The sequence below is a fragment of the Acinonyx jubatus genome, chromosome B1, assembly GCF_027475565.1.
Source record: "Acinonyx jubatus isolate Ajub_Pintada_27869175 chromosome B1, VMU_Ajub_asm_v1.0, whole genome shotgun sequence".
NCBI lineage: Eukaryota > Metazoa > Chordata > Mammalia > Carnivora > Felidae > Acinonyx > Acinonyx jubatus.
In genome coordinates, this window is record NC_069382.1 from 52,430,506 (window position 1) to 52,444,425 (window position 13,920).

General features: G+C 34.1%; 1 protein-coding gene across 2 annotated transcripts in view; it reads left to right on the forward strand.

Annotated features, from left to right (window-relative positions):
* The first annotated feature begins 1,017 nt into the window (after window positions 1-1,017).
* Window positions 1,018-13,920, forward strand: part of GLRA3 (glycine receptor alpha 3) — a 195,646-nt gene continuing 182,743 nt past the window's right edge. For both annotated transcript variants that reach the window (XM_015073143.3, XM_015073144.3), the window contains exon 1: window positions 1,018-1,593. In XM_015073143.3, the coding sequence (XP_014928629.1) occupies window positions 1,523-1,593 (71 nt within the window). In that variant the 5' untranslated portion in view covers window positions 1,018-1,522. The remainder of the gene's footprint in view (window positions 1,594-13,920) is intronic.

Here is a 13,920-nt window from a genome sequence, read left to right on the forward strand (position 1 = left end):
AGTAAGAAGACATTCTTGGCATGTAGTTTAGTCATTGAGAAAGTTAAGTGATTAAAAAGGGGGCTTTCAGAATAAATATCTAAGGGAGTTTAAGGGAAAAGCTAAGATTCAAGTAATGAAAGCTTTAGTCCTGGTTGATAGTAAATAAAAGCCACTATAAAGATCTAATAGCATAGGTATTAGTCTTTTTTAAATTCTATTTTGAGATACATGAATAAATATGCACATAACATATGCACTCATACACACACACTTTTCCTTTCTAGTCTTCCAATCCAAATCCCCATATAAGGGAGGGGGGTGGGCTGGGCGAGAGGGAGGGAGAGAGAGGAGAGGGAGATGTACATGGACGATGGAAGAAAAGATGTACCATATGACCTAGTTGTCCCCTTCACTTGAATTTATTATTAAGATATGGAAAGTGTGTACGGAAAAAAAAATGTTGGGTGGCATTGTGCCTCTAAGTAGTCATCTCTTTAGATTTCCCACCTTCATCTTTTTAGAACCCTTATTACAACTGAAGAAAACTCAACTTAGTCCACTCAACAATGTTTCCTGGCCAGAAGGAAGCTGGTTAGTGTTACGAGAATTTTAGAAGCAGCTGGTTCTCCGGTTCTGGTGATGCTCATGAATCATATTCTCTGCTCTTCTCTAGCCTTTTCTAAGGGTTTGGGTTTACTGTTGACTCCTGCATTTTGATATGAGGTCAAAGAGATGGGGTCACATCTGAAAAGACCTTTCTTCCCAAATTGTGCCTTTTCCCGGAAGAAAATAGAAAAGGGTCTCTCCAGCGCTGTTTTGCTACCTAATTCACAAAAGCCGCTGACTTTCCCAATGCTTAGTCCTGAGGCTTTCTTCCCTCAACTCCTTCCAGTCAGAGTTAAGGCTCTGCACCAGTTATTCACTGCTATTTTTTAAAGGGTAAAGTGCTAAGCACGGCCTACGGTGATGAGTAGCCTGCCACTCAGTCCCGCTGTGCGGTCGTGATTGGAGAACAGAACAGTGTCGTTTGGCTCCGCCCCCGCTTCCCTTTGCCGCGCTAGCGGTGTCGGGTTTTACTCAAAGGTGGAGAGTGGGATTCGGCGGGCGGCGCTAGGAGCAGGTGAAGAAGCATCCTTGTTCCGGCTGTTGCTGTTATTCTTTCTCCGGTGTCTGAGTCTGGGAAGGACAAGCTTTCTTTGCTGCTAGAGCTTCAGTGAACTGTTGCCCAGAACCTAGGCACTTCAGACATTTCATCTCACCCCTTATTCCGCGTTCACCGTGTAAACCACCTGCACATTTGTAACCCTGTGAATCTTCCTTCTGCTCAGTGCCCAGAGAAGGGGTCTAAAGGGAATTTCAAGTGTTTGAAAGACAGGGTCTTTGCCCACTGCGGGGAGCTGTCTAAGGTGCTGAAGCTTTCCAGGCGTTCGTCTCCTGCAACACCACGCAGAGTTAGATTGCACATTTTTCGTTCCTGGCTTTCTCATCCCCCATGCCTTGGATAAGATTAATTTCAGGATCGTGAAAATCTCTCCGTATCATGGCCCACGTGAGACACTTTCGGACATTCGTTTCAGGATTTTACTTCTGGGAAGCAGCACTGTTACTCAGGTGAGTCCACTTGTATTTAACAGTTGAAGAATTCATTTAAGCCTGTGCACTAGATTTCAACCACTTGTTATTGATGAAGTCGAGAATGCAATTTGAAATTGCATTGAAAGTATCCCTTAAATCGTATTGTTGTCTACCTAAAACTGTCTAGCAGTCTATCAAGATCCCAAAAAACATGTAACTTTGCTCTATTTTCACTATATAGTGCTTTTTAAGTAACTGGCCTCATATTATTTGCAGCTAAGATTACCTTTGGAAAATTATTTCCAAAACCTAGGTCTTCTTTCTCAAATTGCTTTTGAGTTTCATTTTTCTAAGTGAAATACAAATTCTGAGTGTTACTCTTTTTTTTTGAAAGTTAGAAAACATTTAGTAATTAGAAGTAATTAGAAGTAATTAAATGGCAAAAAAAAATCTAGAACATAAGCATTTACTTATCAGAGAAATTCTGAGCATTATTGATACATCCAGAGGTTAAGTTAAATAAATAAATAACACTTAAGGCCTTGTAAGTACCAATTCTAAAGGGCTTAGGTCAGGTAATACGTGAGGGCAAAGTCATAAATAAATCATTAGATATGTTTTATGTCAAGAATAATCTTTTGGGAGAAAGTGATACTACAATAAACCTACTAAAGAATAAAATTGTTTTATGATATGTAATTTTCTTATCATGTCCAGTCATATTTGGTGGGATTTATTTATTTATTTTTTAATAGAGACTAGTCAAAAGATCAGATAATTTAACCCCTATTCTTAAAAAAAAATTTTTTTTTAGTTTATTTATTTATTTTGAGAGAGATAGAGAGAACATGCATGAGCAGGGGAGGGGCACAGAAAAAGTAACCCCTATACTTAATACAACGGTATGTAAGCAAGATTCTTCTCATATAGACTTTTGAACCACCAATGTAAATTTTAATTTACTAGTGTAAATACCTTAAGATTTCATTTTTATGGCTCTCAAGCTTTTCAAGAGAATTAAAATCAAATAATTGGAATAACTAAGTTGTGTGTATATTAATTTCTACTTGAAGTATGTAAATATTGTCTTCTGGGTTGCTATGTCAGTTTTTCATCTTTGGGCACCTTAGAAAAACATAGCGTATCTCATAAAAACTGCCTTACAGGAAGTTATGTTATTTTGATACAACTGTAGTAAGAGGAATTAATTGTGAAGGTTATTATAATTTCAAAATTATTTTTTTGAAGTATGGGTTGAACCACTGTAAACTAGGATATTTTCAGTGAAAAATATTTTAATGTGACTAAATTTTTATAACGACAATTGTCACAAATTTTACTATTTGTGACATGATTAAAACAAAGAGTGTAACATTTTTATATTTATAAAAATTTCATGGACAGGGGTACAAAATTCATGTTTTAAGTGAAATGGGTTATTTTACTTTAATTATTTCTTAATATCTTAGATGACGGTATGCATTTTTTTTTTTCAAATAAATCAGAATAGCTTAGTGGTAGACAGGAAGTTTAATGTCAGTAACTAAACCATTTTGGTCATTACGGTCAAATTTGTATACTGGTAATTCACTATATTTGTTATAATATATTCTTAAGTATATAATCTTCACCATTACATCCTTTGATTTTTGTCTAGTTTTATTTAAATTAACACAAATTTTATTTCAAATTGATGATCATAATTGTAAAAATGTACCTCCATTAATATTAAATAATTGTAATTTAAAATGCTCTTTGTGAATAATCCAAAAATGCAATCCCTTGAAAAATACGTACCCAGTATAGAAGTTTGTGCGATACATATATTCTTTATCAAGTTTTTCCTTTCTTCTTTTATAAATTGAATAAAATTTTTCTCTTAGACTGGTCTTAGATGAGAGTAATTCATTGCTCTATGAAGAACTTTAATCATTTAAATTTTTTAATCATTTAAATTAAAAATTTAGGGGTGCCTGGGTGACTCAGTCAGTTAAGTGCTGACTTTCGCTCAGGTCATGATCTTGTGGCTAGTGAGTTTGAGCCCCACGTTGGTCTCTGTGCTGACAGCTCAGAGCCTGGAGCCTGTTTCAGAATCTGTGTCACCCAATCTCTCTCTCTCTGCCCCTCCTCCACTCATGCTCTGTCTCTCTCTGTCTCGATCTCTGTCAAAAATAAAAAAATAAATTAAAATAAAATAAAATAATAAAAAAGTAAATATATTTATTTTCAGTGATGCCCCTTAAAAGAAAATTTCCTATAGTTAAAAAAAAAAAAAAAAAGCAAAGCTCCTTCTACTGGAAATATTTTATAAAATAAATATCTTTAGGAAAACTATTCTTTATCACTAAGTCTGCTCGTATTGAATGAAAAGGAAATATAAAAGAAAAAATGAAAACAAAAAGTATTTAGTATTAATTTATAAATGTATCTAACTTAAAAATACTTTTTAGGGCAATTTGGAGGCAAGAATTGCAACTGGAAACATATATTTTTATAATTAAATAATTTACTAGTATAAGCTTCTTTTCATAAGCTTTAAAGATTTTAAAAAATCTTATTGAGATGTAATATACACACAGATACATACACAAATAATAAGCTTCCATGTGAAGTTTCACAAAGATAACACACTCATGTGAAGAGACCATGGATCAAGAAGTAGAATTGCCCTGAAAAAACTAAAAATGAACTAACATATGATCTGGTAGTCCCAGTTCTGGTTATTTATCTGAAAGAATTAAAGTCAGGATATTGAAGAGGTATTAGTAATTCCATGTTTATTGCAGCACTATTTATAATAGCTAAGGTGTGGAAACACCTAAATGTCCATTGACAGGTGAATGGACAAAAAAAAGTGGTATATAAACACAAGGGAATACTATGCAGCCTTAAAAAAAGGAAATTCTGTAATAACATGGATGGATTTTGAGGACATTATCCTTAGTGAAATAAGCCAGGCATGTAAAGATAAGTACTATGTGGGGGAAAAAAAGTAGAATTGCCAAAACCTCACAAAAACAGTCACCCTCCTACCACCATACCTTTTCCAGGCATCACTTTGCCCGAAGATGATCACTACCCTGACTTATACAACAACAAATATGCTTTTTTTTTTTTGCTTTTGAACTTTATGTAAATACTTATTTGAGTGAGCTTTATTTTTTAGAAGCATTATGTTTATGTGTTTTGTCCATATTAGTACCTGTAACAATAATTTATTCTCATTGCTATATAGTATTCCATTACATGAAGACATCACAATTTATCCAGTGTTCTCTGAAGGATATTTGGGTATTTTTTACATTTTGGCTAGTGCTGCTATTAATATTCTTGAACAAATATTTTGTGAATACATGTGAATGCATGCACGTGAATACATGCATTTTGGGGGCAGAATGGGTTGGGTCTAAGACTTTCTCTAAGATAAGAATTGTTGGATCATAGAGTGGGCATGAATATGTTTAACTTTATTAGATATTGTAAACTTTCCAAAGTAGTTGTACCTATTGATACTTCTATCAATAATGTATGACAGTTTCTGTTGTTATTACTAGTACAAAATTTGTTAAGGACATATTATAAATATTTATAGCATTTTCTTAGACTATTATTGCAGGCCCACAGATGATATATTTGTCTTGGCATAAGTTTTACTTTTTGTTAAGTTTTATGAAGGCAAAAACATCAAAATAAAAATATTTACTTCTACAATACAATTAGAAGTATTCATTATCAGAATATATCACGTCTAAAAAATGTAATTTTTAAGGAAGAATTATTAAAAAAGATAATTCTTTTATTCTTTTATTTTTTATTTTATTTATTTTTTAAAAAAGATAAGCCTTTTAAAAATACAAGTGAGAAAATTGCATAAACAGATGTGAGAAATCTGAATTTCTTAGCAGTAAAGTTTTTTTTTTTTTTTTAAGTTTCACACTTCGCTCAGATATTGTAGTTTTCTGAAACAATCCTTCCAGGCTTTTGGGTTCTAGTCCTCATATTAATAAAATAAGGAACAGAACACCAGTGTTCAGCTTTCTTTGAAATGCAGATAAGTGATGATTACGAAGAGCTTGCAGAACAAATTCTAAAAACAGAGAACTGCCAAAAATATTTCATTTAAATTGATTATTTTCATAAAATTCAATTTTATTTTTCATATTTATAATTTGATATCAACTACAGGCTTGCTACTTGAATAAATTATGGTACACTCTGTCAAAAACTAAATATGTGAATTTCAGACTTCATGATAATCGCAAATAAAATGCTATCTTGGTTTACTTTGAAGCCTAAGAAAAACATTTTGGCATAGAATTTCTTGGTTTTGCCCTTGGTATGTTTTGGAGAAGAGGGAAAATCCTTTTTAATGTTGGCTTTATTTTCTTATGTAAAGTATTAAAGAGAAATGTACTTGAAAGAATAAACTTTCATAATGATTTCCTGTATACAGGAAATACATACAGTAATAGGATTCTATATAGTTTTTTAAAATTGTGCTACACATGATACATGCTTCTTACCTTTGTGTCTATAAATAATCACACATTTCCCAAGTATAGAAGGATCATGGCCCAGTTCTCTGGTCAATGCCTTAGGCAATTTACCTGCAGATTCAGAAAACAACTTGTAAAATATTTCCTATGCTATATATATTTTTTCCTCCCTTAACTACACTCACGTACTGAGGCAAGTCAATTAACAAATATGTATTTAATGTGTAATTTTAAGCAATTCGACAAGATTCCTTTACCAAATTCTTTGCACAATTTTTTTGTGCTATGTACTGTTTGGCTATGGAAGATTGAGAAACTACCACCTTTCCCATCACAGAACTTAAAGGGCAGCAGGGGAGAAAATACAAAGGGCCAAGTAACAAAAGAAAAACACAAACGGCAATGTTTTAGGAAATGTGACATAGGAAAGCTATCCAGAAGACTTGGTACTTGTGCTGGATCTTGTTAAGATGCTTATTCTGTGGGCAAAAGTGAGACATAAAGGAAATGATAATGGGCATATTGTATGCTTAGTGAGTGGTGATAGTCAAATTCAGTAAAGAAATTTCGATTTATGGTTTACATTCATATTCTGCTAGCAATAACTACTGAGCTGGCTACAATAACAAACCTGCAGAAATACAGAGAAGGAACAGCTGCCTTTCTCAATAGAATGTGGATAAAATTTAGAAGTAAATAATACTTGTAACTGAATGGTTGTCATTACAGGAATGGTCTCTTAACTTGGCACAAAGTATCTCTGTAAGATTGCTAATAATAATTAGTAACAGTAATAACTATATAAGCCAAAAACAATGGCTAAACTACAAGAAGAAAAGAATAATCTCTTTCTTTTAGAATTTGAAAACTATATTTGAACTTTTCACCAGAATATGGTCTCCTGAAAGAAAGAAAATCAGGTAGAGGATTGGGATTGTTGAAAGAAAGAAGACACTGAACTTGGCTTGGAGTATTTGAGTTTGAAATGCTAGCAGCCGATTTGGTATCCTGCCATCAGCTTGGACTGCAGAGATGATGCTTGAACTGTAGAATTAACAGTCAAAATGTTATGAAGGCAATCATATTGTATGCAAAGAAGAGAGAATAGAGAAAATATTTATATGCAGTAAGGGTAGAACATTGTGAAGTTGGGCACAGAGAAGTACACAGAGAGCCTTGAGTTAAACTGGAGGTAAGACTGATTATAACCAAGTGACAAAGTCACAAATTTATCATAGTGTTATATAGTCGATCTTAAAGGCCTGCTCATATCAACAGTATATATCTTTCTAAAACTTTTCTATAGAACCTTCCAATGCTGTAATTTCAACTAGTCTTATAATCTTACAATCATAGACGGTACCTTTTATCACTTAGTTTTCTCAGGAGACTTTTAGGGAACTATTTTGAGGAAAGTACATCTTTTACTTTTCCTTACTTCATGAAGTGCATATAGGGGATCCTTCTTGATTTTCCCAGCAGACATTCTTGTATCCTTCTCGGTATGATTATCTTCATACTGGATTGACAGTATTTATTGAAAATAAATTCATGTGTAGGTAGATATTTATGTGGAAATGTGGGTTATTTGTCTTTCCCCACTAGGAGAATGGTGTAGCTGTAGCTTTGTTTTGCTTAGGTGAGTGGGTCAGGAATAGAGACATTTGATCATCTTCAGAGAACTTATTCTGGAATGAAGGCAAGAATTCCAAGACCAGACCAACTGTCTGGCAACAAACAGAAAGTGTGTGAATAAAATGAGCTATTCAGCTACAGAAGACAAAGCTATTCTATCAACTGCAAGCAACCACATTTTAAAGCATTTTAAGGAAACTTAAGTTTGCAATCCTCAGATGTCAGAAAAAGAAAGAATGCATATTAAAAAAAGCAGCTTCATCATAGTACATTTCCGAAATTCTTTTATAATCTCCATACTGGGGATACTTTTAGGAAGAAATATTACCAGTACCTCTAGGACAATTTAATACACAAAAGTAGTAATTTCAGTGGTATAAGTTAAGAATAGCATAAAATCTAAAGGTTATTAGCGTCCTGTAAAAATAGATATTGAATGGAATAACATTCAATGCAAATGATGAAGAATTCTCTATGAGTGCATCAAACATTTGCCATAACCAGTTAGAAATTATAGCTGAACACAGATATTTCCGATACTGTTATACAACCATCACCACTGTAGGATGATTGGGCTTACATTAGAGGTAACTGGTCCACCCAATATCTTACCTAAATTTGAGAATCTCTCAGAAATAATCTCTAACAGGTTATCATCATATAAACTTGAAGATTTCCAGCAATAAGAATGTCTTTACCTTAGAAGGAAACTATTTATCAAATAATTTTAATCAATAAAAACTAAAATGCCATTCCACTTTCCCCTGGCCAAAGTGAACTTTTTCTCCCCATATGCGCCTCCCAAAATATTTGTCTCTGTATTTTTGGCTTGAGTTTTATGCCTTTTCTTCACTTAAAATGACCCTATTACTCATGGAAAGTGAGTTTTTATGTGAGGCATGGTTTGAAATGATAACCTTTTCTATGCAGTTACTCCATGAATGGAGGCTGGATTCTCCAGTTTCAGAGGGGCTGTAGCATTCTGCCTGACTTTCTCTATGACTTCATATAAATTTACAGAACAATGAATCCATTCCAGGCAGTATGTGAAGTACTGAGGAAACAGAATTTCAATTTTTAACAATATACCATTGTGGAGGGAAGAACATATAACATCCTTTTCAAATGTGTTTCATATTTTCATGCAAGTCTTCTGTCTCCCTCTTAATTGTAAGTCCCATGATGATAGGATTGTTCTGATGTTTATTTTACTCCATTATATTTAATTCAATGTCATGCGTGAAATAGATGCTCAATAAACAATAGGTAAGCACTGAGATAACATCTGCCTGTCACATCCGTCTACCTGCCTATGACTTTAGATTTGAATTCTATTTAAATCTGTATTATTACTCAGAGGGAGTCTGAGTTCAAGATCTCATAAAAGGTAGAAGATCAAACAAATCTCAGATATTACTTACTCTGGCAGCATCTAGTGGAAAAGTAATGGATTTGCTTCTCATTATCACCATGAGAATCTAAAATTTGTGTTGTATAATTCATTATTTCTCAACTTTTCTTTTCACATTATTGCCTCCTAAGGAACCTTTTAAAGATATTTTTAGACTTTTAGATTTTTTTTTCTAATTGCCTTCATGAAATTGTAATACCACAGCATACTATATATTTGCTCATGTATAGTATATATAATTTGTGGTATATGTTTTATATACACACACATATATATAACATACACACACACACACACACACACACACCTGGCTTTATACATAAAAGAATATGATTTTTGACCCCCAGTATAAAACTTCCACCCCTACTAAGAAGGCATGGTGTATTGGTTGCTATTTTTCCATGATGCTGCTTAGACTAGAGTTGTATAGTTTTATCATTTTGAGTCATGTCCTACAACTAAAGCAATAGAGGAAGTATTTCCTTGTTTGGATCTTATTATTAGGGCTTTGTAACTTTGTAAAATGAACAAATGGTTGACATCATTTCTCCATTGACATCCTGTGAGATAAGTTAATCCTAAAAGCATTAGAACTTTAGCAACATCTTTTTCCATAAATACATATGGTTCCCCCAAACCACTAGGATTTTCTCAATAAATTTTAAATCATCACTGCCCCTACTAACACCATTATTATATGAATTTCATAATTTCATGTGAATATTTTTTATTTAGTTTAGTTTAAAGAGAGAGAGAGAGTGAGCAAGGGAGAAGGGCAAGAGAGAGACTGAGAATCTTAAGAGGGGTCCAGGCTCAGCACAGAGCCTCATTGATCCCATGACTCTGGGATCATGACCTGAGCTAAAATCAAGAGTCTGAGGGTCAACTGACTGAGCCACCCAGGCACCCCCCACATACAAATATCTTCTGAAAAGAATGTTAAAGTTATTATCATTTAAAGTTTATTTATTTTTCTATTATGTAGACTCTGTTGACTTTCTTTTGTTATTGATGTTAGATAAATGAAAGAATACACATTTCTTTTTAAAGTTAAATTTCTAATTGTTATAAAACAGGATATCAATAGTTAGTACCTATATTAGCTCTGGATATTCTCCAATACAAGGGTTAAGGATATGTACAAAAATCTGAGAATATGTTACTATTAAAAATAAAAACTGAGCGGGGTGCCTGGGTGGCTCAGTCGGTTAAGCGGCCGACTTTGGCTCAGGTCATGATCTCGCGGTCCGTGAGTTCGAGCCCCGTGTCGGGCTCTGTGCTGACGGCTCAGAGCCTGGAGCCTGTTTCAGATTCTGTGTCTCCCTCTCTCTGACCCTCCCCCGTTCATGCTCTGTCTCTCTCTGTCTCAAAAATAAATAAACGTTAATAAATAAATAAATAAATAAATAAATACTGAGCCTGGTGGCTCAGTCAGTTAAGCATCTGACCCTTGGTTTTGGCTCAAGCCATGATCTCATGGTCTGTGAGTTCTAGCCCTACATTGGGCTCTACACTAACAGTGCAGAGCCTACTTGGGACTCTCTGTCTCCCCCCTCTGTCTGTCCCTCCCCCATGCTTTGTCTCTCTCTCTCTCTCTCTGAAAAAGAAATAAACTTAAAAATTTTTTTTTATTAGTTTTCTTTATTTTTGAGAGGCAGAGAGAGAGACAGAGTGCGAGTGGGGGAGGGGCAGAGAGAGAGGGAGACACAGAATCCGAAGCAGGCTCCAGGCTCTGAGTTGTCCACACAGAGCCCGACCTGGGGCTCAAACTCACAAACTGTGAGATCATGACCTGAGCTGAAGTCGGATGCTCAACCAACTGAGCCACCCAAGCGCCCCAAATAAACTTTTAAAAAATAAAAACAAAAACTAATTTTCAGAAAATTGTAGTGACAAGTAAAACGCTACAAATAGAAAAGAAAGTTGTTATTAATGGTCAATAAGTGTGACCAAATAATCAGAAAACAGTTTGTCCTGTGATTATTGTTGTTGGTATTGTTTTTGTTGCTTTGGGTTCAGACTGTCCATAGAATAGTTTATGGTGAGGACCTGGGAGAAGATGAGTGATTTGAACCTCAATAAAATGACCACTCCATCAAATGACTGGGAGGGAAATGTGAGTTCTATCTGTCTGGCTAATTTCTACTCAACTCACTTTACCTTCTTTAAGAACCCTTCTCTGATCTTTCTCAAGTCTAGGTGAAGATACCTCTTCTGTGCTCCCAAGCACCAAGTACCTTTATTGCACGTATCCCAGGGCGTAGTAATTGCCTGAATCTTACCTCTAGTTCAAACTGTGAAGTCCTTCAGGGCAGAACAGGAATGTATGTCCAGTTCTATCTTCAGGGCTTGAAAGAGTGTCTAGCACACTGAAAGTGCCCACTCATTTCCAGAATGAAGCATCGTTTTTATTTCTAAAAGCAGATTGACAGTTTCAAATAAATAACTCTTTCTCGGCATAAATAAAAATACCATGTTGATTTCTCTGCCTTTAGCACTCAGGAGGAAACTTGGTAAGCAATTTGGCGCTTTGGTTTTTCTTTATTCCTAATTTTATTTTTTCTGTGGTAATATATTTACCCACTTGCCTCTTATCTCTATCTTACAGAAAAAGTTTTTTTAGAAAAAAGTCATCTACATGTTTTCATTTTTCTCACTACTCACTGATGCCTCACTTGTTCCTATTTGGGATATATCCCCACCTGTACTAAATGAAGCAGTACCTAGCTTTCATATTGTGATAGCTTCTTCTTTTCTAAATGTTGGAAAAATGCAAATAGCATTTCATATAATAATGGCTGTCTATAATAATATATATTATATATATCATATATAGTAATAGTTCATATAATAGTTATTAAAATAATTATTAAATGTATATATAAAATGTTCATATGTATGCATATATAAAATATATATACTATGTCTTTAAATCAATATATAGCTTTTAATTATATACTTTTTATAAGATCTTTGCACTGGAAAGGGAAGACATACCTAAATGAACATCCTAAATAGTAATCAAATAAATAATGCATATTCTCAAGACATCATATTTAAATTTCTATTTTTTTTAAGTTTATTTATTTTGAGAGAGAGAGCTTGAGCAGGGGAGAGGCAGAGAGAGAGGGGGGTAGACAGAGAATCTCAAGCAGGCTCTGTGCTGTCAGTATAGCCTGATGTGGAGCTCAATTTCATGAACCATGAGATCATGGCCTGAGCAGAAACCAAGAGTCAGATGCTTACCTGACTGAGCCACCCAGGTACCCCTAAATTTCTATTATTGTGCTATCACAATTCTGGGATCAGAATCACTGACAGTATTCCAATTCCCTAGATAAACTGAGACCATTGATATCACAGACTATTTATTTTTGAATTTTAATCTGTTTATTCATATATTTCTGATGTTTTAGGCCCACCGGACTCTATGAAGGGTGGTTTGAACAATAATTTCTTTTTTGCTGGAAATTATAAAAAATGTAGTCATGAACAACTACCCAAATAGTAGCAATTATAAATATTAAGGAAAAAAAAAACCATCTTTTTTTTTAATGGAAAGGAGAAATTCTTTATAAAAAAGAAACGAATTTAAATAGACCTTAAGCAGTTGACAGAAGTTAAGCAGGCAGAAAAGGGGGATCACTTCAGGCAGGAAAAAGCATTGTTAGCAGAGGCAACAGGCCTCTTTCCATGAGAAATGGAGGGTATTGCAAACTTCATATTAACAGTTCTACCTTGGGACCCCCAAGTTTTCCTTTCCTTTCCTTTCTTTTCCTTTCCTTTCCTTTCCTTTCCTTTCCTTTCCTTTCCTTTCCTTTCCTTTCCTTTCCTTTCCTTTCTTTCCTTTCCTTTCCTTTCCTTTCCTTTCCTTTCTTTTTTCTATTTATTTATTTATTTATCTATTTATTTATTTATTTATTTTGAGAGAGAGAAAGTGCAAGCAGAGGAGGGGCAGAGAGAGGTGGAGATGGGGACAGTGGGGATGGAGGATCTGAAGTAGGCTCCATGCTGAGAGCCCGATGCAGGGCTTGAACTCACAAATCATGAGATTGTGACCCAGGCTACAGTCAGATACTTAACCAACTGAGCCACCCAGGAGCCCCCCAAGTTTCTGTTCCTAGTAAATCCATGCTTAAGTTGTTTTAGGACTAACTTCACAGGAAAAATCTGTATGACTATCCTTGGGTGTTAGGAAAACATCAGCAAATGTTTATTCAAATAATTTTTTTCTATTTCTAAACAAAATGTTTCATTGTCATCATTTGATTATGAGGAATAAAATATTTGAATAAGCTGTGTTATATCCGTTTGTTCTGTTGATGTCAATATACACATATTTTTATTAATTTATATTATTTAAATGTGTTTATTCTGTATATCAGAAGTCTAAGGGCCGAAACTTAATTAATTAGCAGACTAAATAAAACAAAAATCCAAGAAAAGAAGAGATTTTTGACCTCATAGTTTTATAAACAAATGGTTACATTCCTAACAAATGAAAGAAGAATGACGTGTGTAATGAAATCTTAACCTTCAAAACTTAAAAACAATCTCTCTATACATTTATTTCTACTAAAAAATTACAAAACACTCTAATATACACTATGCAATATTTTCTATCTGTTCTTAAATTATTCCTTTTTAGGAAGAGACTTAACCCTTATGAAAATACTGACCGAACTTTGTATAGTATATCCCACTGCATGGTAAGAATAAATGAACCTCTGTGTCCTTAACTAGCATCTTGTTTTATTTATTGGAAAGAATAGAGGTAGCAGGGGATCATAAGGGTGAAATTATTAGATATCTCCTATCTGT